This window comes from Motacilla alba, chromosome 1, assembly GCF_015832195.1.
Source record: "Motacilla alba alba isolate MOTALB_02 chromosome 1, Motacilla_alba_V1.0_pri, whole genome shotgun sequence".
Taxonomy (NCBI): domain Eukaryota; kingdom Metazoa; phylum Chordata; class Aves; order Passeriformes; family Motacillidae; genus Motacilla; species Motacilla alba.
Window position 1 is genome coordinate 100,897,196 of NC_052016.1, and position 26,014 is coordinate 100,923,209.

General features: G+C 35.9%; 1 protein-coding gene across 7 annotated transcripts in view; it reads right to left on the minus strand.

Annotated features, from left to right (window-relative positions):
- The window catches only part of MYO16 (myosin XVI), a 363,630-nt gene that overhangs the window by 145,693 nt on the left and 191,923 nt on the right, over positions 1-26,014 (minus strand). For all 7 annotated transcript variants that reach the window (XM_038163728.1, XM_038163644.1, XM_038163898.1 and 4 more), the window contains 6 exons: positions 23,385-23,495; positions 20,776-20,841; positions 18,163-18,290; positions 13,258-13,363; positions 11,276-11,393; positions 4,921-5,068 (listed from right to left, as the gene is read on the minus strand). In XM_038163728.1, coding sequence (XP_038019656.1) covers positions 4,921-5,068; positions 11,276-11,393; positions 13,258-13,363; positions 18,163-18,290; positions 20,776-20,841; positions 23,385-23,495 — 677 coding nt within the window. The remainder of the gene's footprint in view (positions 1-4,920; positions 5,069-11,275; positions 11,394-13,257; positions 13,364-18,162; positions 18,291-20,775; positions 20,842-23,384; positions 23,496-26,014) is intronic.

Consider the following 26,014-nt stretch of genomic DNA (forward strand, 5'->3'; position numbering starts at 1 on the left):
AGAGTTTAAAAAAAGTCAATATGCACAAGAAAAAAAAATCTATTAGGCTTGAATACAAAGAAAGAGCATGGAAATATCAGAGGACTGAAACATTCCTAAAATGGCTATTTTTCTAATTATGTGGGGAAAATTTAAAAATAACAAAACCCAAACCATACACACAAACCAAACCAAACAACCACCAACAAAACAAAACAAACAACCCCCCCCAAAGAAAAAGCCCCAAAATAAAACAAACAACCCCAAACAACAACAAAAGAAAAAAAAAAAAACAAAAACAAAACAAACACCTACAACTTTTCTCTATGAATTTACTGTTAGACTGCCACAGCAAGGTTTGTAGACAAATAGCACAGGTATGAAAAACTGGTAGTTTCAAAATTATAATTTCTTTCTCTTGCACTTTAAATGAGAACCTAATCAAAGGGATGGAAAAAAACAACAAAAAAAAAAAGGCATCCAAAGATACAAGGAGAGAGATGGAAGAGAAAGGTATGGAAATATGCAGTGTCTTCATGGTCCATATCTGCAACAGTTAGAAAATAGACAGGCTGCCACCTGAGTCTGTTGAAAAGAGGAAATCTGTGGTAACGGGCTACTCACAGTCTTGAAAATTCACATCCTGGGCTCTTATATGCAAGAGAAAGGAGGAGTGGGGATAAATATGGATGTTACTAGAATAATTGTTATTTTTAACACATTGTATTAGTGCTTTTTGGAAAAGATGATGAGTGGAAACAAAAAAAAAATCATAGATATGGCTCTCTTTACTGGGATCTTTTGTACTTCATTCACTTTATCACACTAATTGTTAAATCTTTTTTTTTTGAAGACAAGCCTTATAATTTAGAATGGGGAATTCTTTCCTCAGTGATCAAGATTCAGATTAGTTTAGACTTTAACAAAAAATTCAATCACTTTACTGAAATTACTCCATTATGTATTAAATTCAAATTTTCTTTTTGAGAATGAAGAGGGCACCTGCACTGAAAAACTGTAAAAGGTACATCAGTTCCATGAAGTGATCTACATTTGTTCGTGCAGAAGAGTTTCACTGCTTTTTAAGGGCTGTGAGAAACATCACAGGCAGAGAGAACTCACAGTGCAGTGCACGCCATTGTTCTATCGGAGAAAGAAAAGTTTACACATCTGGAAACAGCAGCTTGATAATGCAAATACAAAAAGTTCATGCCCTGACCACAGTTCACCTTGCATGAAAGTGTATATAAGATTTTCCTCAGCTCAAAATTAGGGTTCACTTGTTTTTGTAGTACAATGAATTAGGAGAAGCAGGAACCTTGTTTAAACTGAAAATGGTGACATCGAGTTGAACAGCTCTCAAACCTACCATCTTTTCTGAAATAATTTTCTATAGTTAAGTGGCCTTAAGCTATATTTTTAAATATAAATATACACATGTAAAGACATGATTTCTAATAACAGTATGTTTGAGTAACTTACATATACATATTACATAATGACATTCTTACATTGTTCTATATGCCACAGCTTTGAAATACAAATACTAATATGAAGCAATTGGCCCAAAGCAACAGAAGCAGGACTTTCTACTTATTTTCTGGAATATTTTCCCAAAATACTTTCTATCCTATTGCTATGATCTTTCCTTTTCTTTCCTGTCCTTCCTTCATTAGTGCTGAAGATCATTTACAAATCAATCGCCACTGTCACTTCTCTTACTTACACTTACACTGTTACTTCTCTCTGTTTCACCTTGGTTGCAAGATTCATCACTAAGTTAGCACCTACTCTAACTATGAGGTAAAACTAAAGGTGCTAGAAAAGCCAGTGTATGCTTTTTTTGTGAGGCTAAACTTCAGAGAGCACAAAAGTACTGCTTACAGTCAAGGATGGTAATCTGCACCCAGAATAAAAAAAAAAATGTAATCCAGAGCAAATCAAGAGAATAAAATTTCAAATTGCTAATGTCTCTGTATTACACATAATTATCACCATCAAGATAAAGGAATCCTAGAGTTCTTTGAAACACAGTAAATTAATAGAAATTTTGGAATTTTTCAATCAACCATCTGCTGATAAAAACCAGTTTCCAAATATAATGAACACATGGGAGTAGTTGTCAATCAGAAGGCTTTGACTTGCCCTTTTGAGACTCTCTCTTCATTTCTGACATGCTTCCCTTGCTCAGTCTTGAAAAATAATCTTACCTTTCAGCAATTACTTCTGTCTTTATCCATCATGATCCACATGCTGATACGATGGGAGATGCACTCATTCAGATCCTCCCCTATATAGATTAAATTCTTGCTACTTTAAGATCCTAGTTGTAAGTAGGCTCAATAGAAAGTGGGCAGCTATTTGTCCTCACATGATGCCTTAGCAATTACAATGCTTGCAAGAACACATATTCAAGTTTCTGAGCTCAAGCTCCCTCTCAGGACAGCACCAAACAGCAGAGATTTCGAGCCAAACAACTTTCCCTACGCGATGGGGCGACACCTCAGCCTTACGGAGATTCTTAGTGATTCCAAAAGGGAGGGATTTCCCCTTTAAGCAATTTACATGAACTCTCAGTCCAGGATTATATATTACTATATTACATAAAGAACTATCTACATCTTATCTTTTACAGCATCATATTGACAAAATTACTTTAAATCTTTGAGGTACTTTTATCTAAAATAAGAGTAAAAAAACCCCATGCTACATCTTATTTCTTACATTGCAATGGCTTATGAAAATAATGTTAAAATAGTGGTATTTTGTGATCTTAATAGCCATTATTTAATAAGATTGTTGAATCTTCTACGTAAAAGAGCAACGTTAAACAATGCAAAGAGGAACAGAAAAATTATCAAAAAAAACAACTGGGCAGAAACAACCTGCCAAAGGTTATAAAAGGCCTGTTATCTAGGTAATTTTACTATTTGAATCAAGATTATACTTGTTCAAAGAAAACATTAAAAAATCACTTATTGATGTTACCAGAATGATGTGATCTCATCAAAATTTGACTAAGCCAGAAATAATGAGCTTATAAAAGAGGCTAGATCCTGCCCTCCTGATTCATGAGTGAGTTTGATGCAGCAGAAATTCATCCCTAATTTAACTTTATCAGCTGAGAAAGATCTAGCTCACTGAAGTACTGCACTCAGGAGTTTAAGGTAAGAAAAATTTGGCCCAAACACTCTCAATAATTTAAGATACAATCTACTGTACATAGGCAAAGCAAAGCTTTATTGATAAAAGCAGGTTTAAGCAAATATTCAGCTATAAATTACTTCTAAAGCTTTGGTACTGCAATGTTCAGACATCAATTTAGAAATACTATTTTGTTCTTTTTGGATGATTATCAGATATCCTATCAGATAAAGCTTTGTTCATGTGAATCTAATTATTCAGGTTTACACTAAGTTCTTTCCTGTCTGAGCTTCTTGCAAAGGGACTTCAAACGGTTTCATTTTCTGAACAAACTGAGTGCTTCCAAACAACTTATGCTAGAAGAGGAATAAAGTAATCATCAGGAATTTAGAATTCCTTTGGTCTTCCAAGTCCTCAAAAAATTTAAAATACAGAATTTAACTCTTCTTCTCCCTGTTTTGAAGTGAATAATTTTTAGCAAAGGGATTTAACCTGAAGTTTCTTGAGACCTAGTGCTGTGTGCTAGTCTGTGTGATACAGAAATGGTAATGGTAACAGTCAAAAGCATTACCAGACAGTGGTAGTCAGAAGACTTCCATCTTAGAAAAAAAATCATAATCAACAAAGCTTTTCTCCACAAAAATGAATGTGGTGTCTTTCTATTTACAAGTCCTAAATCTAGAACTGCTATTTTATTTAATAACTAGCTAGAGTGGAAAATGAAAAAGTTGGGGGGAAAAAATCCATGGGAAAAAGGCTTAGATGTGAAAACCTGAAAACATTCTTCTTACACAATTTTAATTACTATTGGTCTTTTTACAGTTACTCACTATACTTATTTTAAAGCTAGTCAGTTTAAGACAAGATCATTAATACTAAATAGTTTACTCTTATTTCAGTGACACTTAGGAAAGACTGAAGAGTAAAATGCAAATTAACTGAGGCATATTTTTTCATTCTAAAATAGTCAGAATGAATAAATTCTGAAATAATCACAAAATTCACTGAAAAAACCCAAAACCTCCTCCGATAGTAAACACTTGGAGAATATTAAGCCTTAGACACGCTACATTTGGGTATCTATATTCAGCTCTTTATATTTAAGCTCTTACTATTAAAGGCGATGTGATCAGCACAGTTTATGAAGACACACACAGCTCTGTGCTTTGGATGAACTGAACCACATTTGTAAGTCATTATACAGCTGAGCAGGGACTCAATCTCCTTTGATTGCAAATGGGAGCCAAGACAACCAGCTCATGTGGAGTCATACAGAAAGACATCTTTTAGGTGCTAGATGTTGAATCTTATCCTTGCGTTCAAAGCAGTCAAAACTTTTGTTTCTGTTTTTCTTACTAATTTGATATAAAGTAAGTATCAAAATGAAAACGGAGATCTCAGTTACATTTAGTGACATTTTCTCAAAATAAACATATTCCATAAGAAAATTATAAATAAATCAAACAGATTTTACCTTAAGAAACAATTTTTCACCAAGGGAAAAAAAAACCAAAAAACAATAGACCTACTCTAGTCCACAAGAGACAGAAAAAGAGCTAATAAATTTATTTTTCTCCTTTGAGGCAACAGTATAAAGGGATATAAAATTCTGATCTTGTAAAGAGACTATATGGGTACTTCAGAACTAAATACTCATGAGCAGGTACTCCATAATAAATAATTTCAGAACTCATTGAAAAGTTAGAAGATTGTTAACTATTAAAAGAAGTACCTCAGCAGCAGAGAGGCATTAATATAAGAAAACTATTAATAATAAATATAAAGTTGTTTTCCTACCTGTGTGCAGATAAATTACTGAGGTACAGGGTGTATTTTTCTTCAGCAGACAATCCATCCATCATCAAGTAAAAAACATGAAAATTACTCTGGTTGAGAGGTTGCATAACGACACGAGACTTCTCCAACATGTATGTATAAATCCTAGCTGGTTAAGAAACAAACACATCAATTCATAATTACACAGATTGTTCTAAACTTAAATGTCTTAAACCATTCACCATTGAAACAGTTAAGAATAAACAATGTTTCTTATAAAATGATCTGAGGGGAGCAAATAAAATATAGTATTACCATTTATACTCCATGGTTTTCCATACAAACCATACACAAAACCCCAATTCCATTAGAATTGGTGGAACAAACATATTACCACACTTACTTACATTACCATCAAAACTACTGTAGTTTTGAAGATACTGATGTTGGTTTAATCAGCTGCTGTATTTAGCAAGATTTTCTGAGACAAGCTATTAGTCATCTCACCAAAATGTAGCCATCTGACCTCTGGCATCTATTCTATCCTCCTCCTAAACAGAAAGATGGGAGAGAGATTCAAGACCTCTTGAAAAACACACTTGAAAGCATTTCTTCTTTCTCTGCTGGTAATCAAGAACATGGAGATTAATAGTTTTGATTAACCACCCAGCTTCTAGATGGCTACAAAGAGGCAAATCCTCAGCAGAACAGGTTATCAACAGGTTCACTGACCTGAGCCTGGGGAAACATGGGCATCTCAAAAGGGCTATGATGACCTGAATAAATGAGAAGCCATGTGAATCAGCCATGTGGGGAAGAAGGTGAAGGAGGATGAATCTGAGTGAGATTTGCCTACAGAAAAACAGCTTACAGGACCATACATAACCTCAGGCTCACTAAGATTCGGAAAGAGGCAAAGCACAGAAGCAAAGGAAATGTTGAGCCTCAGATTGATTTATGATTTACCTTTTTGCAAGATAAAAGGCATTTTAGAGATACTCATGAAGAGACAGGGATATTCATCATTTTGGGCAGGCTACTCTTGAGCTCTCCCCAGGGAGTACACCACCATGTGGTTCCAGATGCAAGAGACTAAGAGAACAAGGGAATGTCCAACTGCAGCTAGAGGTCAGGGCCTTTCTGGTAAGTGGGAATCTAATCCCAGTTCCCACTTACTCAGCTGCTGGCATAAATTATCTCATTACTTAAATACTAGCTGTGGTGCAAAGATCAGAAGCACTTCTCTTCACAACTGAGCACCTCTACCACATGGACACAGTCCATTTTCCTGCAGCTCTAGTCTTTTCAATATCTGCAGTGTGGCAGAGCTCTCATAGAGTATTTGCAAGCATCCTCACCCTGCAAAGGGCTCTTGAGATTAGAGCATAAGGTGCACTTCTTAGCAATGGAGGACCTATATTATTGAACCCAGTAAGTAGTTAAGAATACTAAACTATAGCTTCCCATAGCCTGGCTTTCAACCAACTCATTCAGGACTCCTTCCTTCATGAACTGGAAGTAGTTCTTGGACATAAAGTCACTGTAAATATTGGTGCATGCATCCTGCAGCACAGGAAGCATACTCTCTAAATGCATACCACTCGCATCTTTTTTGAATTTTTCTCATTTTTTACTTTTTTTAAACTGGCTGGGATTAAAGCAATATTTTCAAAACCAGTTCCGGACTCACAGGTGTTGCCTAATGCAAAGTGAAACAATTTAATAAATGAGACTGTGTATCAGAGTAGTTGCATCAGCCTAATGAGGCATTAGGCCAGCAGGCAGAATATCAGTTCCTGTCACCATACAATTGCTAATGTCCACTGCTAGGTTATTGCTGTATCATCTGTATTTTTCTGGTCATTTCATTTCAAATTGCACTTATATTTTGAAGTTTTTTAAGTTTCTGTTTATACTGTTGAAATAAACACAGCAAACCTGAGGTTACTTGAGGTAGTGTGTAAGAGGGAGCACAGCCTTTGAGAATACTGCTGAAAGACAGTGAAGATGGGAGAGAAATGGAATGGGTGAATCCTGAACACATTGTTTTTAGAAAGGCCTCAGCAGCTAAATTCTGTCAATGAACTAAATACAACTATGCAGGGTCTCAAAGAACCACTCTGCACAGGCCAAACCATCTGGGACATATCCCAGTTAAAGAGTGCAGAAGGTCAGGGGTACGTTAGCCAGGGACATCCTCTACACTCTCTTTATGCAACAGCACAGACACATTTGCTGGCAACCAAAACCATGCCTGGGACTCTGGCTCAGAGACAGTAGGACTGACAGAGAGGAGTTGTACCTCTGACTTGCTGAAGCAAGGAAACATGATCTAGCCCATTTAATCATCCTACAAAATGTACCGGTGAGCTGCTATTATGGAATCAATATTATGAGAAATTGTGTACCATCCATCTAATCCTCTGCTGCTACACTACAGAAAAAACTAAAAAACCCAAACCTGTACGGGAAGTAGAAAGGCACACTTGGGAAATCATGTATGTTTCTGGCTCCAGTAACTTTGCAACACATTATAAATTGAAGCAATGCAATCATGGCAGGACTGGCCCAGACACACACTTTCATCAGAATCAATCATTACCTGGCTGTCATTTCTACAGGGTAAAACAGAATAGATGAACCTGAAGGATGATTTCCATCTTTTATTGTGCCTGTAACTTATTTCAGAGTAAAACTAATTCAACCATCAATTAATTTGAAAAGAGTTCACTGCAAATCTTTAATCACATTTTTGTGTGCGATATTCTTCACTAAGGCTTTTATAACTACCACTTCAGGTGTTTTTAACATTCATCGATTAATACAAGCAGGAAAAATGTTACCAAAGGTCATCTATCATTTAACTTTAATGATGAGCAACATCACTTATTCAGATGACACAAATTAATTCAGCCTTTTCCAAGTACTTCAAGTCACCTGCACTTTAATAAGGCTAAATACATTCCATCTCAACTAGCATCTCCAGCAGTGGGAAGAGCTGTTAAAAAACACCAAGTTTCAAATCAGCAAGAATCAAACAGAGCATCATCTTAATGGTGCTAAGAGTCATAAAGAAAATTATCATGATAGTACACCTTTCTACAAAGTGAAATATGTTTGTTAATCTATGTGTGAAATAAAAGGGAGAAAATTTATAAAATTCCATAGCAAAGTCTATCATTTTTGTGCAATGGCAATTGTGCCTCCAGGCACAAACAAATTTGTATTTGCTTTAACAGCTCACTTGATCTACTCAGCAGCTACACAGTCAGCAAGCAGATTCTCTGTTAAAAGTGTGGCCAGTGAAATCTGTATTTCAGCTATGCATTCTTAGAAACTGCAATGCTCCTTCTCAAAAACCATTCTGTCCTAAACACAGCTATTAGTAAAGACAAGAAAACATTAGTTAGTCCATTTCAATGTAACTGAAAAAAATAAGAAATAAAAAAATTTAAAAAAATTAAATCTGTCTTTGGTTATCAAAAAGTAAAGACTGAGAAAATCAATGTCTGAAAAGCAAAGCAGCAAATCTGGAGAATAATTTTTTCAGATTTTATTTTTTCTTCCTAAGTTTCTTTCTGAGTCATTTGAGGAAATTTATAGAGGCATTCATTTTCACCTTAGGAATTATATCAACTTGCCTGAAGGACCATTCTGGGGAAAAAAAAAAAAAAAAGTCTTCTGCTGCTATGTTGTGGGAGTTAGGCATTCACTAGGAATGATTTTTTTTTTTTCCAGAAGATCAATCTTTGAATTCTTAATTTATTTTAGAAACTTAATGAAATCACTGGCCTGTACTTTGTTCTAAGTGTTTGTTCTAAATAAAACTTTTTGTTACATAAAACCTCTTCAGACATCTGTACTGGCTTTGAGTAGAGCCACACTAAAACTCCATCCTTTTCTTCAAAACAAACATTTCTTCATGGCAGAAATACACTTTATGCTAAAGAATGAATCAAATATAATGATTAAAATTATGGGGAACATTTAAGTTATTTAGGTATATTGTACTTTCTGCTAGAAGAATAAACCTTGTGATAAAAGTCAGAGCATTTCCAGGGTCTAGAAGATGTGGTTCATGTGCTTCAGCATGAACAAGAAGCTGTCACAAACTTCACTGGTGTCCACTCAAAACGCAAGGAGTGCCACCTTGGGCTTGCCCTCTGTAATAAAAGTGTGCACACATACTTTGCATGTCCCTGCCTTAGCAAATTGTTCCAGATCTTCACCTGTAATATCTGTCTGTGTAGGATTTTAAACCACCTAAACCCTTTTATGAAGGCAGCCTAGAGTCACTTGGATTTTTGTTTACAAATCAGACATATTTAGCCCTGTTAGTATCAATAAATTCACAGCTCAGCAAAATCAGGTGTTATGCATATTTAAATTATTCATTTATGTTTAAAAAGTGAAAGATTGTAAGTAAATACTGCATTAAAAACTGCAGCAAATTATCTTGCAAATAAATACAGATTATGCCTGGGTGGAATTTAAACCTGCCAAAGACAACATGCATTATTCTTTCCTCATTTATGGTGGTCTAAACCTGGGACAATTTCACTCCGATGTGATGCTTAGCAATGGCTGAGAAATGGCAACATCTACCATGCAAATCAAACAGCAGGAACAATTGCAAACTTCAGAAATACAAACCACATTTCTACTGCTGTAGCAAGGCATGTGTCTCTTGACTGTAAATTATGTACTTTAGGCTACCTTAGAGAATAAGGTAAGAATAATTTATTCAATTCCTAAATAATTGGGGAATAGCAGGGTAGATAAGTAACTTGTTTATATTTGTTAATTGACCTGACTACCCTCACATTTTCTCATTTGATGCCTATGGCTAGAGAATCACAAAACCACAGATGTAGTGTATCAGAAAACTGACACATGAACCTGTTTAACTGATCCTGTCACAGGCAGTGGCTATGAATTAAACTGTCAGATCTGAGTAAAGCTGTTCATAAACCTATGTCCCTGAAGACACAATATACTAAAATTAAATATGTACAATACAAAGGGTGTATAAAATTTTAGCTTTAGAGATTGAGGTTAATTTTTACAAACTGAACTGAGATGCTCTTCAGTCCATGTTAATGTATATTTAATTTTTTAATTTTGCATTCCTCCCACAAGTGCTTATAAATGAAAAACAAAATCACACATTTTTAGTTTTGAATTTCCTTTGCAATTATCCTACACTCATTATAAAACAAACCAGAAAAAAGTGTTAGTAATTTCTCATGCATGACATTTCTCGTGAAGAAACGATCGTATTTTCTAGAGTATAGTGAACTGTCTCAAGGAAATGTAATTGGAAATATTTCCAAAGATTTTTTAGGAAACTTTTCAGAAATCATAAACACATTTAAAATTATTTTTTAAAAGAGTAGATTTAGAAATGTTTATCTAACAGAATCTAATTTACTTGGAACAAAAGTGTGTCTTGCTATACAGCTTCTCCATCCAGAAACAGTGCAAGCAGGACACAGTGTAATTGTTTCTGCAGACATACCTTGCTTTGACAGTGAGTAGCTTTATGATGACCTATGTGGACAAGAAATGAAAGCTCTCTCTGACTGCTTTTGAGGAGAGTTTTTAGAATCAAACTGAAAGTTTGCTCAATTTCCATTTTTATTTTTTTGTTTGTTTGTTTGTTTGTTGGTTTTGGTTTTTAAACTAATGAATGCTTACTAGGGTTTAGAAGACTCACACTTCAGACTCACACTCTGAAAGCAGGAACGAATTTCATACTATCTTGCCTCTAAGAAGAATAAACAACAATATGGCTCCTAGTTGTTTTAAAAGAAGCTCTAAGCTGTAATAAATTACTTCTAATTTCAGTATTACAGAATATACTTGTTGGCTTTTTGGGGGGTTTTTTGTTTGGTTTTTTTGTTGTTGTTGTTTTGATTGGTTGGGGGTTTTTTTGCTAAACAGATTATATTACTCACTAATTTAAGGGATACTTAAAACACCAAATACAATACTAGGTACAAATGCACAAGTTAACAACTTAATCCATTTTTCACTCTTACTTCACAGTGTTGCATTACACAGCTCTCTCAGTTTGTTGAGCTGTGAAATAAAACCGAAAGTGACCTCCTGGGAAAAATATGAGGAACTGCTGTTGGCAATTTGTTTCTTGTCTTTCCCTGCCACCTTGTGGTGGTTTAGAACAGGGCACTGCTCACTCCTGACAAGTGATCAATTCACAGGCTGTGAAATCTGTTCCTCTGACACTCCCTAACCCCCCCGTCCTCTTTCATGTACTTTGAATCCGTTGCTGTCCAATTCTGTGCACTGCACACTGGGATCTCTGATCTGACACTCTGTGTGTGACATCAAAATTTACAGATTAAGTGATATTTACCTGCAATTAATGTTTTTTTTCTCTCACAAAACTGTAATTCAAAATACTTTATAAAACAGCTGGAAAAATCATTCAAGGGTGTCTTAGCATGTCCAAAGGCCTCCAAGATACAGTTTACCTACAAAAAAAAAAAGTAAAAAATCAATAAGAGAGGAAATAAACAGGAAGATATTAAAAAAAATCTCTGAGGTTTGCTTGTGATTAATAAATGAGGGGAAAAAAAAGAAGACCACTTTTCATCTTGGAATTAAAAAAAAAAATACTTGGCAGGGTTTTTTTTTTACAAAATAGAAATTAAAGTAAGACAGCTCAAAATAAATATATTCCAAAAAAAGTAATGTCATAATAGTAGAAGTTTTAAGTGAAAGGTTCACATGTGACCTGTGTCCCTATAAATAGTTTGGACATGAGTGACTGGAGTCATATTCCTAGAGCTGGCATACTTAGCAAAGATATTGAAATCTTTGACAATTTGTGAAGCTACAGTCAGTCAATACTAGTAACCCAACAAAGGAATTACAAGTCTTACATAATGTCAGAAATGGCATAAATTATTGATTTCAAATAGAATTATTTCAGGATTATACTAGTGAAAAACTGAGGTGAAAAAAACAGATTCAGACATTTTTATGGTATGTCTCACTAATGCATTTTGATGGTAGGCCTTCATGGTCACAGCCATTGTATTTAGCTTTTTTGTGTATAATTAGTTGCTTACACCCTGACAGATTCCCTTCAGAACTTTCTCTGTATGCCTCCTTGAAGCTGATTGCAATGTGGTGCACATACACTTGTTCTGACATCACTCTTTTCATGAAGGTGGCTGACCTAGCTGGGCAGGGAAGACGTCTGTGGAGCGGCACAGAAGCTCTAAAAATTAAACCATTCACAATTAATAATTAAACCAGATGTCTGTGCAGTAGGTGGCAGCAGAAAACTAGCCAGCCAAGTTTTGGTTCCAGTTCCACTCCAGTAGTGATGTTCAGGATCTGTTTGCTTTTTGACTAATTCAGCACTTGCTTTAACCTGTGCAGCTTTATTAATTTAATGGTGCTATGCATAACTGCAGCAGGAATTAATCCAGGCCACTGTGTTCATTAAGGCACCTTAAAGGTAACTAAATTAGAATCTCTACTCTATTCCCTGTGGGTGAGATCTGATACATTTATCATCTAAAGTAAGATATCCCATCTAAGCTAGTTTTAAAGGATCTTTCTATAAACAAAATTTGATAATGCTCTTCCACCTCCATTAAGACCCTTTGATAGCTATCTCTGAGTTGGTATCTCTGATGAGAAGTTTCATCAGGAAAGGTAATTTCTTTAAAGAACTTGAATTGGCAATCCAGGGTTCAGCATAATTTAAAATGTCAGTGTTAACCTTTCTAAAGAATTAAATATGGGTATATGGAAACACATATTTTGGAAATTAAATATGACTGAACAAATAATTAGAACTCTTACCTATTTCTTAAATATATTTAGTATACAAATATTGATCCATATAACTTCATTCAATCCTTGCAGCTTTCTTGCAAGTTTACAGTTTATATCTTGCATACTGTTACTTCAGATGTCTCAACACTTCCTATACTGTCCAGCGAATACCATACAGGCAAATTTACTTATTTATTTATTTACTGAAGGCAATTAATTTCACGTGCAAGAAACAGTTCTTTATCACAGAAATGTTTCCTATTCACTGCAACACTGATTTTCAAAGCCATCAAAACATAGAAAGAAAACTGTCTCCACTTTGGAGATACTTCTTATCAGATCAATGCGAGCTTAATCCCAATCCCATTCTCATTCATGGAAAAAAAACAAAACAAAACAAACTTGCTTTGACTTCAAGGGTGAAAACAAGCCATTTATGAATTTCTACAGAGCTGACACCTTTTTCCATGCAATTCAAATATCTCTGCCTACCCAAGAGGCCAAGGTTTTTGTTTCATTCCACTCAGTGGTCGGAATGCTACTTACATGTTTTATCTTTGTATCAAAGGTATTTCTGCTGCAGCTGGCTCTGCAAGTGAGGTGCTTCACTATCTGTTTGCAGGCCTCAGTCTTCCCAGAACCACTTTCTCCACTGCAAGATGACAGGCAAGGAAGAGAGGGAGGAATCAGCGCTAGTTGCACAATTGAAATGTTATTTATATTCTCTGTTAGCTTTGTTTCAATGGATTGAAGATACCTCCATCAAACCTTTATTTCAAATAACAGAAGGTTTGTGGATGACAAATAAAGAACACAACATAGGACACAGACCAACTGACTGACTGACTGACTGACTGTCTATATTCGTCTATGTCTATGTACGTGAAGGCTGTCAGAGCTGTCAAGATACATTGTCTTGTACCACAGGTCAGACCAATCAAATCTAATGCTTTCGAGTCTTTTTGAAGGTACTTATAGCACAGATTTTATGTTTTCCTTTATCTTTTGTCTGGCAAAGGAGATCACTAATGCTGCCTGGTTCTCTTGGCAGATGGGGAAATCAGAAGAAATGAAAAATGAAGAATACAATAGGAAGAATGGAAAGAAAATACAAAAGGAACAGGAAGGAAAAGAAAAAGCTGATTGATTTTACAACCTGCCCAGTTTCTGCAATACACTCTGACTTAAGTGATTCTATCTAGATCACTGTGATTTCTTGTTTGTGAGGTAGAGTAAATATTCAAAAGAACGAGAATTTCTGACAGGGAGAGTGACCAAAGTAAATAAGGTAAAAGGCAGTAGAATGACAAATGTGGAAAGAAACAACAGAAAAGGGTGGGATGGAGGAAGGAAGCAAAATCCCCTACAGGGAAACCAAAGTGGGACTCTTCGTCAGGAACTGTAGTAACAAGACAAGGAATAATGGTACAAACTGAAAGAGGGGAAATTTAGGTGAGATGTTAGGAAGAAACATGAAGTTTAGTTAGTTAGGAAGGAAGTCCATGAAGTTTTCTTACTTTTTCTCCTTTGGCTTTCCAGCTTCTCTTTACAACTACCTGATGGGGGCCTGTTTCCTACTACTGCTTTATAAATATTTTGTTAATACAACCTTAATTACAGCTCAAATCCTTCTATCTTCAAATACTATGAATTATTTAAAAATAAGTTCTCTTTTGAAATATATAAAAAAAGGTAAAATCTAAATTTGCTAGGAAAAAGACCTATTGAAAGTATGAAAATGCAAAGTCATGTGAAGCAAAGAACATGAGCCATAAGACACCCAGGGGAAATAAAGAATCCACAACTGTCAAATCCACGGCATTTGAATTATCATCTATTATCATATATATTGCATGAAGGGGAGTCCTTCATGCAATATATATGAGAAATAGACAGAACCATCACATGGAAGCAGTTAATCAAGGAAGCCCAGGTAAAAGAGTCAGAAAACAGCCAAGTCCAGACAATTTTTATGAATTACTTTCTGCAAGTACTGAGCAGTACTTGCTTACCCCGAGTTTCTGCATCTTAGGCAGGTTTGTCTATACCTTTATGATCTCAGAGCAGTGGATCATTATTGGATCATTACTGTTTAGTAAGCAACAACCCCACTATAAAGAAATTCTATAAATCATCTATTTAGGGAAAATATGACAAAATTCAAAACATGTAAAGAGCAATATACCTGTCATTTCAGATGTTATAAATGACAGGGTTTTTTCTTTTGTGCTTCATTTTCAATTCTGACCAAAGATACCACACTCATACCATACTTCACAAAAAACTTACTCCTGCAGTACTTGAACTATAATCAGAAGTGATGGAAAATTGCTGACAGAATGTGTTCATATAAGATTTCCACCACATTTAAAGGAAGAAAGGTGTGCTGCTCTGCATGAACTTTTGAAACAAATCTCATATAGTACTACACGGATCATTACTGCTCCAAATTCCCATTAATATAGTAAGGTATATCCAGGGAAGTGTGACTAAGTTCGCACACTTTTGGGGGTCAGAATAATTTATTTCTTCTCCATTTTCAGAGTAGGTAAGTGAGACACAGAGTCTTGCTACCAGTGACTGAGGTTTCTGGATTTGAAACAAATATGTGCAAGCAAAACTGTTAAATACAAAAGAATGAGTTTTGTATTATCAGCAATGTTATCTGTAACTGATCAATCTTTCATGCTAGTTGGAAATTGTATTTCTAAAATTAAGCTAAATTGGACAGCGTATTTCTAAACAATGTTTTAATACAAATCTGTAACTGTACTGCAGCAGCCCATTGCATTTAAAATACACAGAATTATACATTCAAAAAAAATTAAATTTAACACAATGCTTTTGGGGATGCTAAACTGAGGAAATACAAAGCTTTCAATGAATTCCACTGTAAAACACAAGGACTTCTCTACATTCCAGATTATTTGGCTTAAAAATGTGATTTATGTCACAACAGTATCATTGGATATTGACACTTCTGGCTGTTAACAAGCTAGACCATTTCATTTTATGTATTTATTACGACTTTTTGACTCACAAAATTAGCAATCAGCATGTCATAAATCTTTGGTTTCATTTTTTAAAGATCCTTAGCTTTTAACAGGACTATATTTAGGCTCCCTAGATAGCTCTTTACTTATCTTGTCAGTGTTTAATATATTTTCATATCCTGAACAGCAGAAGCAAAATGCAGTAAGAAGGAAGCTAATCATAAAAAGTCCACCTACTGGCTATTTAAGAGCATAACTAATAATATAATTTTATTCTGCAACTTCCATTAGAAGTTTATAGAAAGACAGCTCTTGGTGTTAAGCATACACGAATAAAGCTGGCTTGCTACAAACTGAAAATAATTGCAAATAACTGATAGTAAGTTCTTCAGTGATTTGGCCAAATGCTTTCCTGTTGTAAAATGTTCTATTTCAGAGAGCGAGCTTTTGATCAGATGTGAAGTGACTGAGGTAAAAAAAATGTAAAATGGTAAATTTGGCTGCACCTCAAGTCCTGTGTCCAGTTCTGGTCTCCTCACTTCAAGAAAGGATATTCAAGTGCTGGAGGGAGTCCAGAGAAGGGCAACAGAGCTGGTCAAGGGTTTGGAGCACCAAGTCCAATGAAGAATGGCTGAGGGAGCTGAGGTTGTTTAGCCTGGAGAAAAGGAGGCTCAGGGGAGACCTGATTGCTCTCTACAACTGCCTGAAAGGAGGGTGTAGCCAGGTGGGGATCGCCATCTTCTCCCAGGCAACCAGTAATAAAACAGTGAGGAAATAGCCTCAAGCTGCACCAGGGGAGGTTAAGTTGGTGCCCTAGAGTGACTTTATGATGCTTGTATCCCCATTCACCTGTTTAGCCCAGAAATAAGTTTTACACCTTTAAGACTAGTCCCAAGAGTGAAGGGGAGGAGAGAAGAAGCAAGGAGTTTGTAATCAGGGACTGCGCTTGCTCCCCCACATCCTTTTCCTGGACTGTGTTGTCTGCAGCACAGACAGATGGCAGGACAGAGCTCTCCTTCGCCTTTAGTTAGTTTTAGGTAGCTGAGGCAGAGAAGTTCCCTGGACTGTTGCTTTTTCTTGGAACTGTTTAAACCTGCTCTGGACTGAACACCCAGAAGAACACACAGAAGAGCACTGGCAGCTCGCACCTGTGGCCCAGTGGCTGGGCCTGGGCCGTGGCTTTTCCAGTGCTGGAAGGACTGATAAGAGACTGAGTGAGCCAAGCTGCAGCCCACCGAGGGAACTGATTTGTCATCTCTTCAGATTGACAACAGGTTTTATTGTTTTATATTATTCACATTTTTCATGCTAATGAATTGCCTGTTAAACAATTTAACAAAAATAAAGAATTTTTCTTCCACTTTTCTCCAAAGAAATCTTTTCCCAAATTAGTTGGGGGAGGGTCCACTTGAACTTACTTTCTAGAAGAACCCCTTTAGAAGTTTTTTCCCAAATTTGCCCTAAACCAGGACAGCTGGACATGAGGTCTTCGCAGGAAGAGTGATTAGACATTAGAATGGGCTGCTCAGGGAGGTGGTGGAGTCACCATCCCTGGAGGTGTTCAGGAAATGACTGGACACGGCACCCAGTGCCATGGTCCAGTTGACAAGGTTATATTCAGTCAAAGGTTGCACTTGATGATCTCAAAGGTCTTTTTCAATCTCATTGAGTCTCTAATCCCATGGAGGATATTAAGATTAAAGATGCACAAGGTATGAAATTAAGTAAAGGGTGAAAAGATAGAAAAGGGATGAGACTGAGCAACACATTTCTTTGACTAAGTACATCAAATTCATCAGACTCACTGTTTTCAAAGAGTTTGAGAAAAGAAGGATTAATAGATTTGGGGATTAAAACATCCCAGGTAAATGCCAAATTTCACCATTATAAAACCAGCAGATTTGGATGAACCTTTTTTCACAGATTACTAATAAAATTACTCACAATCTTGAAGTTATTTTTCATTGAAACAACACTGTGAGTAAGGGTTAAAGGTTAAAGTCCATTTTAAACCCATTTTGAGCTTGGATAGCTAAAGAACAAACTCATGGTCACACAAACAGAGGCAGAGTGCATGCTCCAATACAGGCGCCTCCCCACAGAGGTTTATAATTTAGTCAAGGACTTATCATTTTTATTGTCAATAGATTCTGTTTCTAATCCTGATTCATGTAATATCATCAAACACACACAGCAGTTTTGAATTCTTTACTATTAACTCTTGTTCCTAATTAGATGCAGCTACATGGAGTGGCAATTGCCCAAGAGAATTTATGAACTTGAGATGTAATTAAACCTTTTTCATTTCTATTTTGCTCTAATGTATGATACAGAGATCAGAATACAGAAAAAAATCAGTTAGAGAAAAAATAAAATGGAAATCTCAAATGCTGAGGCCCAAGGGAAACTGCTGAAAGGCAGGAGGTACAAATTAATTAATAGAAAGATAAATTTTCACCTGAGGATAAAGCACTGGGGACGCTGCTCTTGGAATAGCATGTGGTAAGCTCTTTCAGCACAGGAAAATATATGTGGGGGAAGTGAGGAACACAGTTTTCCAGAGTTACTTAAATAAAGCTGGGTGACCTGAAAAATTGTAGAAAATTAAAATGATAAATACATTTCAAAACAGTTATGCTTCACCCCCTAGTCTTGGTCCTTTTGTAAAGCTTTCTAAGCATTATGAACAGAATCTTTCTATGTATAGAAGTGATACCTTTACAACAGCTATGAAGAAATTACAGAATTATATACGTAATTACAGAAAATAGAGCTTTAAACACAGAAGGTCTAATTAAGATACAAAATGAAACATAAAAAGAGGACTTTACTGCTTTGTGCATTAAATAAAACAAAACCTAGTAAGCTACTTTTTAATGCCTTATATATATAGTTTTTCAATGTCTTGACCTGAAAATTTACAAAATGAAATATGAACATCCCTTGAAAAGTTAAAGACATAATTTATAAACTAATTAATTTATTACATGACAGAGCAGTCTCCTACAAATACTCTCTCTGCAATATAGAATAACTCCTGACACACATAGCTGGCAACGCAGACTACCTTTATAGCCTGAGTAAATCAAATTATCTGTTATAGTATGCTCAATGAAAAATGTTGCAAGTTTAAATATTTTTCTAACATGAACTTCAAGAATATATTTGTTCTAATTGGGCACAAATAAATTCTGCAGGAATGTAACAAAGCAGCATGACCACAGCTCAAGCACTTCTACAATCACTAAGATACCTTCAAAGCTGTGCTTGCATGTTCCTTGTATAATGCTATTGTAATGTGTAGTGTAGTTGTACAGAGCATTTCCATGTAGAAATGCAATATTATCATCTAGCAACTGCATGGAATTTCGTAAGGAGCAAAGCACATCAGTGTCCATTAATGTGTGATTCTTTATGTCATCTCAGAGTGAATGATTTCTTATAAAATATTTATTTTAGTAGTATTCTATTGGAACAAAGTGTGGACAACCAGTGCACAATAACAAAATTGTCTGACGAGAAGTTATATACAGTATTTTTTAAAAAAAGAAAGAAGCATAAATTGTCCGTGTTATTAAAAGATATATATCATAATATTGTCATTGCTTCATCCTTGTTTTAAAAATAGTATCGTGCTCAATACATGTTTGCATTCCTTTTCTTTTTGACAGCTAACAAACTACATACCTGAAACAAAAATACTAACTAATAAGCCACATCATATAGCATGTCAGCATCTAGTGAGGAATCGAGATCATCACTTTTTATTACTTTAATACATAGACCATCTCACACTTAGAGACTTTATTACAACATCAGCTAAGCTGCTGCAATACACTGGAGCATTTCAAAAACAAAGTTTTTGAACAACCATGGTTTCCGGATCATCTGGGAAATACCTGCATAATGCACAATAGTGTGCAGATTACAAAGATGAAGTGAAAGCAATTATTATCCAAGGTGACCCAAACAATTACAGGTCAAAAAAGTGTCTCATGATGAAATTAATTAAATAGATCTATCACAGAGAAGTAAAGATGAAGCAAACATTCGGGGGACATTTCAATATGTAAGCTCTTCCTCTTTACAATTCTCTCTTGGTGCACAAAATCATGTATCTAATATAAAATACATAGTGAAAGGAAAAAATATCACCATCTAAAACCTTGGGGATGATGGATGATTTCCATTTCTAGAAATAAATTCAGACTCCCAACTTAGAATGTGCTGCTTCTACCATGAACATCACTGCATTTCTTTCTCTCAGATTTACTACTGTAACACACCAAGCCACATGATGCAGCAAACAGCCACAAATTACAATTTACTTACTGAATTTTTAACCCTTTACAATTCTTGTAAGTTAAATAGACATATTTGGACATTCCCTACCAAAGAGGCTGAGCTCTGTGATCTCAGTTCATCAATGAGAAGATAAGAGGGGAGGATAAATTAAGTTATACCAACACTGTATCTCTAAAATGTCTGGGTGAAGATGAAGGAGAGATCAAAACACTTGGATGTTTTCACATGACTCCCCCTTGCCCAAACGCTGCCTGTGCCTGGCACAAGCCCCCTCCCTGTGCCAGACCCAGGGCAGTGCTCAGCTGGTGCAGAGCGTTTTGCTCTCTGCAGTGCCCCAAATGAGGAGCCTGGTGCAGAGCACAGACAGACATTTTGAGCCTTTGTGCACCATCCAAAGTTGTTAACTCCATAATCATGCTCTGGGCAAGGGGTGTGAACTCAAACAACCACTGTATGAAGTATGCATCTACTTCTATAAGTTTGAATGTGGCAGAAACCACCAAGGTCATCAGGAACTATTTTTAAACAACCAAAAGAGGTCCTGCTCATTCCAAGTGTTATCAAAATGGCTGTCTCACCAAAAAGACACAGAAAAAAATAGTTGTATCTTGGAAGAAATTTCTATGGTTTTGCTGAAATACTAAAACTCAGATGTGCCCCATATAAAATGTGCATATAGATTTATTAATTTAAGGGGTTTGACCAGTCAAATGAACGATATGATTTGTGAAAAAATATCAGCAACTTTTTAAAAGAGAATGCTTACCATGGTAGAATAAATAGGAAGTTCTTTAAATGGATTAACAAGTAACAGTATATCACCAATGTAGGTCTGAAAAAAACAGAAGACATAATTGCTTTATTAAATAATAAATTAAATTTTTAAGGAGGTTAATTACTTTTTTTCCAAAAAGAACTCTCAACAAAGCCTCTTAAATCTAGCTAAAAACATGCTAAACATCATTAATGAACTCTGAGCTTTTAACTCCGCAGCTTGAATTTGAGATCTAAATTTACATTTGGAACAGAATTAATTAGTATTTTTTGTAATAAAATTGAATTCTTCATAACTGAAAATTATGCAGAGAAAAATTGCACTACATATATTATTGGTAGATTATTTGAAAGTTAAGTAAGTGGTAAGTTATTTGTAACTTACCACTTACTAAACTAAAAAAAAATGTCACAGAGTCCTAGAAGCTGCTGAGCTGGAAGGGACCCTCAAGGATCATGGATTCTAACTTCTGGCATGCCAACCACATAAAAAAGCTCCTCAAGTGATTTTTATGGAATAGATGACATAATTTAGAAATGCTTTACTGGTTATCCAGAGCCGATACATTAAAATATGTTGCTTGTGGGGTAAGATGGGGCAATTGATACACATACAAGTCTTTATGCAAGTGTATGTGTACAGGAACATATAAGCATGATCCTGACCATATCAGAAAGAGTAAATAATCTAATGATTGCATGTTTGCAAGATTTTACTCTTTCATATTTGGAGCTATTGATGGATGAGAGGCTGGACATGAGCCAGCACTGTGCTCTTGAAGCTCTGAAAGCCAATTGTGGCCTGGGCTGCACCACAAGCAGTGTGAGAAAGAGGATTCTGCCCCTCTGCTCTGGTGAGACCCCACCTGCAGCACTGCATCCAGCCCTGGGGTCCCAGCACAGGAAAGACATGGACCTGTTAGCACAAAATGAGGGCCACAAAGATGGTCAGAGGCCTGGAGCACCTCTGCTGTGAGGATAGGCTGAGGAAGTTGAGACAGTTTAGCTTGGAGAAGGCTCCAGGGAGAAGTTACAGCAACCTTCCAATACCTGAAGGGGCCGACAGGAAAGATAGAGAGGCACTCCTTATCAGGGATTGTAGTGACAGAATGAGGAGGAATGGTTTTAAGCTTAAGGTTTTAAGGAAGGGAAATTATTTATATTACCTACTAGGAAAAAAAATCTTTACTGTGGCAGTGCTGAGGCACTAGAAGAGGTTGCCCAGGGGATGTCCCATGCTTGGAAATGTGCAAGGACAGGCTGGATGGGACCCTGAGTTTAACATCTTCTACTGGAAGATGTCTCTGGCCATGGCTGGAGGGTTGGAATCAGATGATCTTAAAGGTCCTTTCCAACTCAAACCATTCTACAATTCTATGAACTTAAGTGTAAGATTGTAGGCAACTTTTGCTGCTATACTTTTCACTCCACATAAATAGCTGCTGCAAAAATTGCCAGGCTTCTGTCTCTGAAGAGGTCAGACAGCAAAGCATCATGCAAACAGTTCCAGTCATGCTGTCTTTTTCAAGATGAATCACTGCGATTTGGGGAGGTGGAAAATATTGTCTTCATAGTAAATGCACTGGTTTTCTTCTGAAATGCATCAATTTATTTCCCTTCTCTCACCCACCCTGACATCACTGTTGGGTTTTCCGGCAGAATGAAACTTTATAAAGCTTCAAAAGAACATGAAGCAGGAAGTATTTAGTGCTAATGAGGACTAAGTTATCTGGTATCTTTGAAAGTCAGATAAAGAAAAATAAATACTCATATAATGAGTATTTTTTAGCATTTGATCCATGATTTCAAACCACAGAATTTTTTTTTACCATTGAATGTCATAACACCTAAAACTGAAGTTCCCATAATTTCAAAAGGATTCACAGCAACATAACAGTTCCCCATATTCCCTTAGTCTAAATAGTGTAATCAATTTATAAATTTAAAAATAATATACACATTTCACATTTACATTCTACTCAGCTGTTTAGTAAGTTAGTAATAAGTTATGGGTAAGATGTGGACAGGGATACAAAAATTTCTTTTGGTATCTAGATGATTAACACTACAATATAATTATTTCTCTGATGCTGGAAGATATGAATAATTAAATCTCCCATGCAGAATTCTAAGCTTTTTTAATTGAAATTTCTTTTACATTTCCAGTACTCATGCTCTATTAAATTAACATAGCATTGAAAATGGAAGTCTCTTTTGGTGGTTTGAGAAGGAAGACTACAAATCATGGTGGTGCACCCCCACCCCAACCACACTGTGCTCTGAGTGACCTTAAAACACTCATTCATGACAAGTGCATTCATCAATGTTTACCAACTTACTTCCTCCATGAAATAAACACACATAAATTGTATTCAAACCTGTCTGAAGTGATATTTTATTTTTTATTTCTCCTTTTCCTACACAAATTTGAGGAATTGCGGGGCTTACACACACATACAGGACCTCATCCATTTAAAACTAGTCATGACTTTGGGAGTTAGTAGTTCGTTTGTCCAGTAGTTATGACAGTAATCCTATTTCTCCTGTTCTCTCTTTGGTCTTTTTTGAAAGCTTACTATTGATAGATGAATATCAACTCACATATATCTGATTGTTGTTGAAACGCTTCTGAATCTCGTAAAGCAGGCTGCTGTCTGTTAGCTCACTCAGAGAAGCCAGGTCATCATTTGGAGCTGGAGGCATTAGCTTGATCTAGAAAACACAAATTAGAGAAATAAAGAAACTTCACAGTGAATTATTCTGTATCATAATGTTCTAACTCTAAAAATAAACCAAGACCATAAGTATAAACCAAGACCACAAGAATTTATGGGAAAAAAATGCATTAGGAAACCGGAAAGTTGTGACTCCCAATAAATCAACATCATTAATCCTAATCAAGGGAAGAATATAAAAATTAATATCAATGTTATGAGGTATAACTGCATGAGTCTGATGGGCTCTTGAGAAGATACCAGAGTGCAATTTGCAGTTCTTAAACTCATAAAGATTCTTGGATCAAATGCAATTTTCCTACTCTCTTCATTAAATGTTTATAGCAGAAGAAATCATGAAATTAGCTACCGGACTTGTAAAGTATTTCTTGCAGTATTTAACGAAGCTCTCAGATCACTCTTTATCATATGGGATTTGAAATTGTACTTGAATTTTTCTTGCAGAAGAGAAGAAAGTTAGTAAGAAATTGGGAATGTGTTGTTAGGGAAACCAGAAGATAATCAGAACAGTACACTTTAGCCAAAACTGGTGAGTGAAATGGTTTAACACTTTTGAGATTATGGTGAATAATATAAACTCTGCAAGGGTAAGTAAAAACCTAATGAAACAAAAAAGATCCAAAAGACTGAGACAGGAGACAGAAGAAAGAATCAGTGATAATGGAAATTTGATTAAAGACAAAATAAACACTGACACATTAAGCAGTGTTCTTGTAAATAATGGTCTACACTTAAAATGTAGTTTGATTCATTTTTTATGTCAGCAAAATACCCAGAAACAGAAAATTCTCACTTGAATGGCAATAGAATTAAGTAGTTTGTTCAGAGTTTGTTATAATAACTTAGGGTCTACTTTGAGAATAGACAATCAAGATTAAACTTCTTTCTTCTATTGTTCTGCTTAAAATGAAGGCTCGGGAGAAAAACAGACTGCCCTTTTTTGGTGGACACCTCAGCACCTTCAGCTTTTGTCAGTGACAGGAGATCAGAGGCAGAAGCAGCCTGGGAGATACTGGAGGGAGCATGGAGAATGCTTCTGCCATGGGGAAGAGCCCAAAGACCATGGATACTTGTTTTAAGTACTAGAGATCTGACACAAAACTCCCAAGCTGCAGCTCAGTTGCCATAGGGTCAAAGTCGAGTTCGAAAACCTGATACTCAGATTTCACTACCTGTGCCTTACAGGTGTAAGGCACCTGTTGTCTACCTATTGGAGAGGTTTGTTCCTCACCCCACTGAGGTGAATGAAGATTCCTCTGTCACAAAGAAGATGGCATTTCTTGCTCTTTTTGTTTTTAATTATGCCAGTCTGATGTACAGCTGGCTAGAAAACAAGAATTCCACTGGGCAAAACAAAAAATTAAATTGCATTTTGGCATTTGTCTTTGATGATGTACATTGGAATAGAAAAAAAATTAACCAAAGAATTCCAAGAATATTTTTAAGTGTCTTGTAGAGAGAGAGCAGAGAGACAAGCCTGTGGCATTCTTTCCTTAACAGTGTGCTCGCCTGGCATGAAGGAACAAACAGGCATCGGCCTTCACTGCACCCCCTTGTGTGCTATCAAATCTCAGAACATCTGTGCCATAGAATGAGCTTCTTTTAATCTATGTGTACAAAGATAAAACCTCTGCAAGGTATTTGTAAATAAAAGCAAGGCTTGGATAAAAGTACTGGCCTGGGATTCCCCATATTTTCTGAACTTTTTAGGACACTTCCTTATACAATCCTGATTCCTATCAGCTAGCACTCATGCAGACGGAACCTGGGTATCATTCAGGTCACATGACAATAATCATTTCCCATAGGTCATTTGGACATGGGGACATCTCTGGAGGGAGAAAAATTTTGCCTTACAGATGTCTATGGACTCATCCCACACAGCCCAAGGCCAGGAAACAGGCACTGGCTTGCATTTATTTCATAATCTAGGCATGGCCAAAAACGCTCATTCTGTAAGTATGGTTAGAAATGAGAAGTGCTCAGTAAAACTCCAAGTAAGGAAATCAAAATATTTTCAACATTTTTCTACAAAGTTTAGGATTTGGAGATTCAGCATTTTCTACCTGACTCATTCCATCAAATTCCATAGCTCAACAAGCAAATAATCACATAGAAATAAGAAACTCTAAATCCCTTAAACTCACAATTGATTTGACTTAACACTAAACAATATGTACATTTTTAATATCTTATTTATGGGCACCTTAAGCTTCCATTCTCATCCACTTTTGTGAGCATACAGCATGCATCTATCTGGCTATCATTTCAATTGCATGATGTATATATTATGAGACAGAAAATGAAAATAGCCATACATACAGCATAAGTTCCAATATAGCCATGCCTCTGGGAGTGATTAGTTTTTAGATTTTTGTAATGCTTACAATGAAGATTTCTATTTACTCTATTCAATTACATACACTTAACAATGTTGAGATCTGCTCATAGATTAGTTATATATAGTTTTATTGTTATACATATTATTTAGGTATA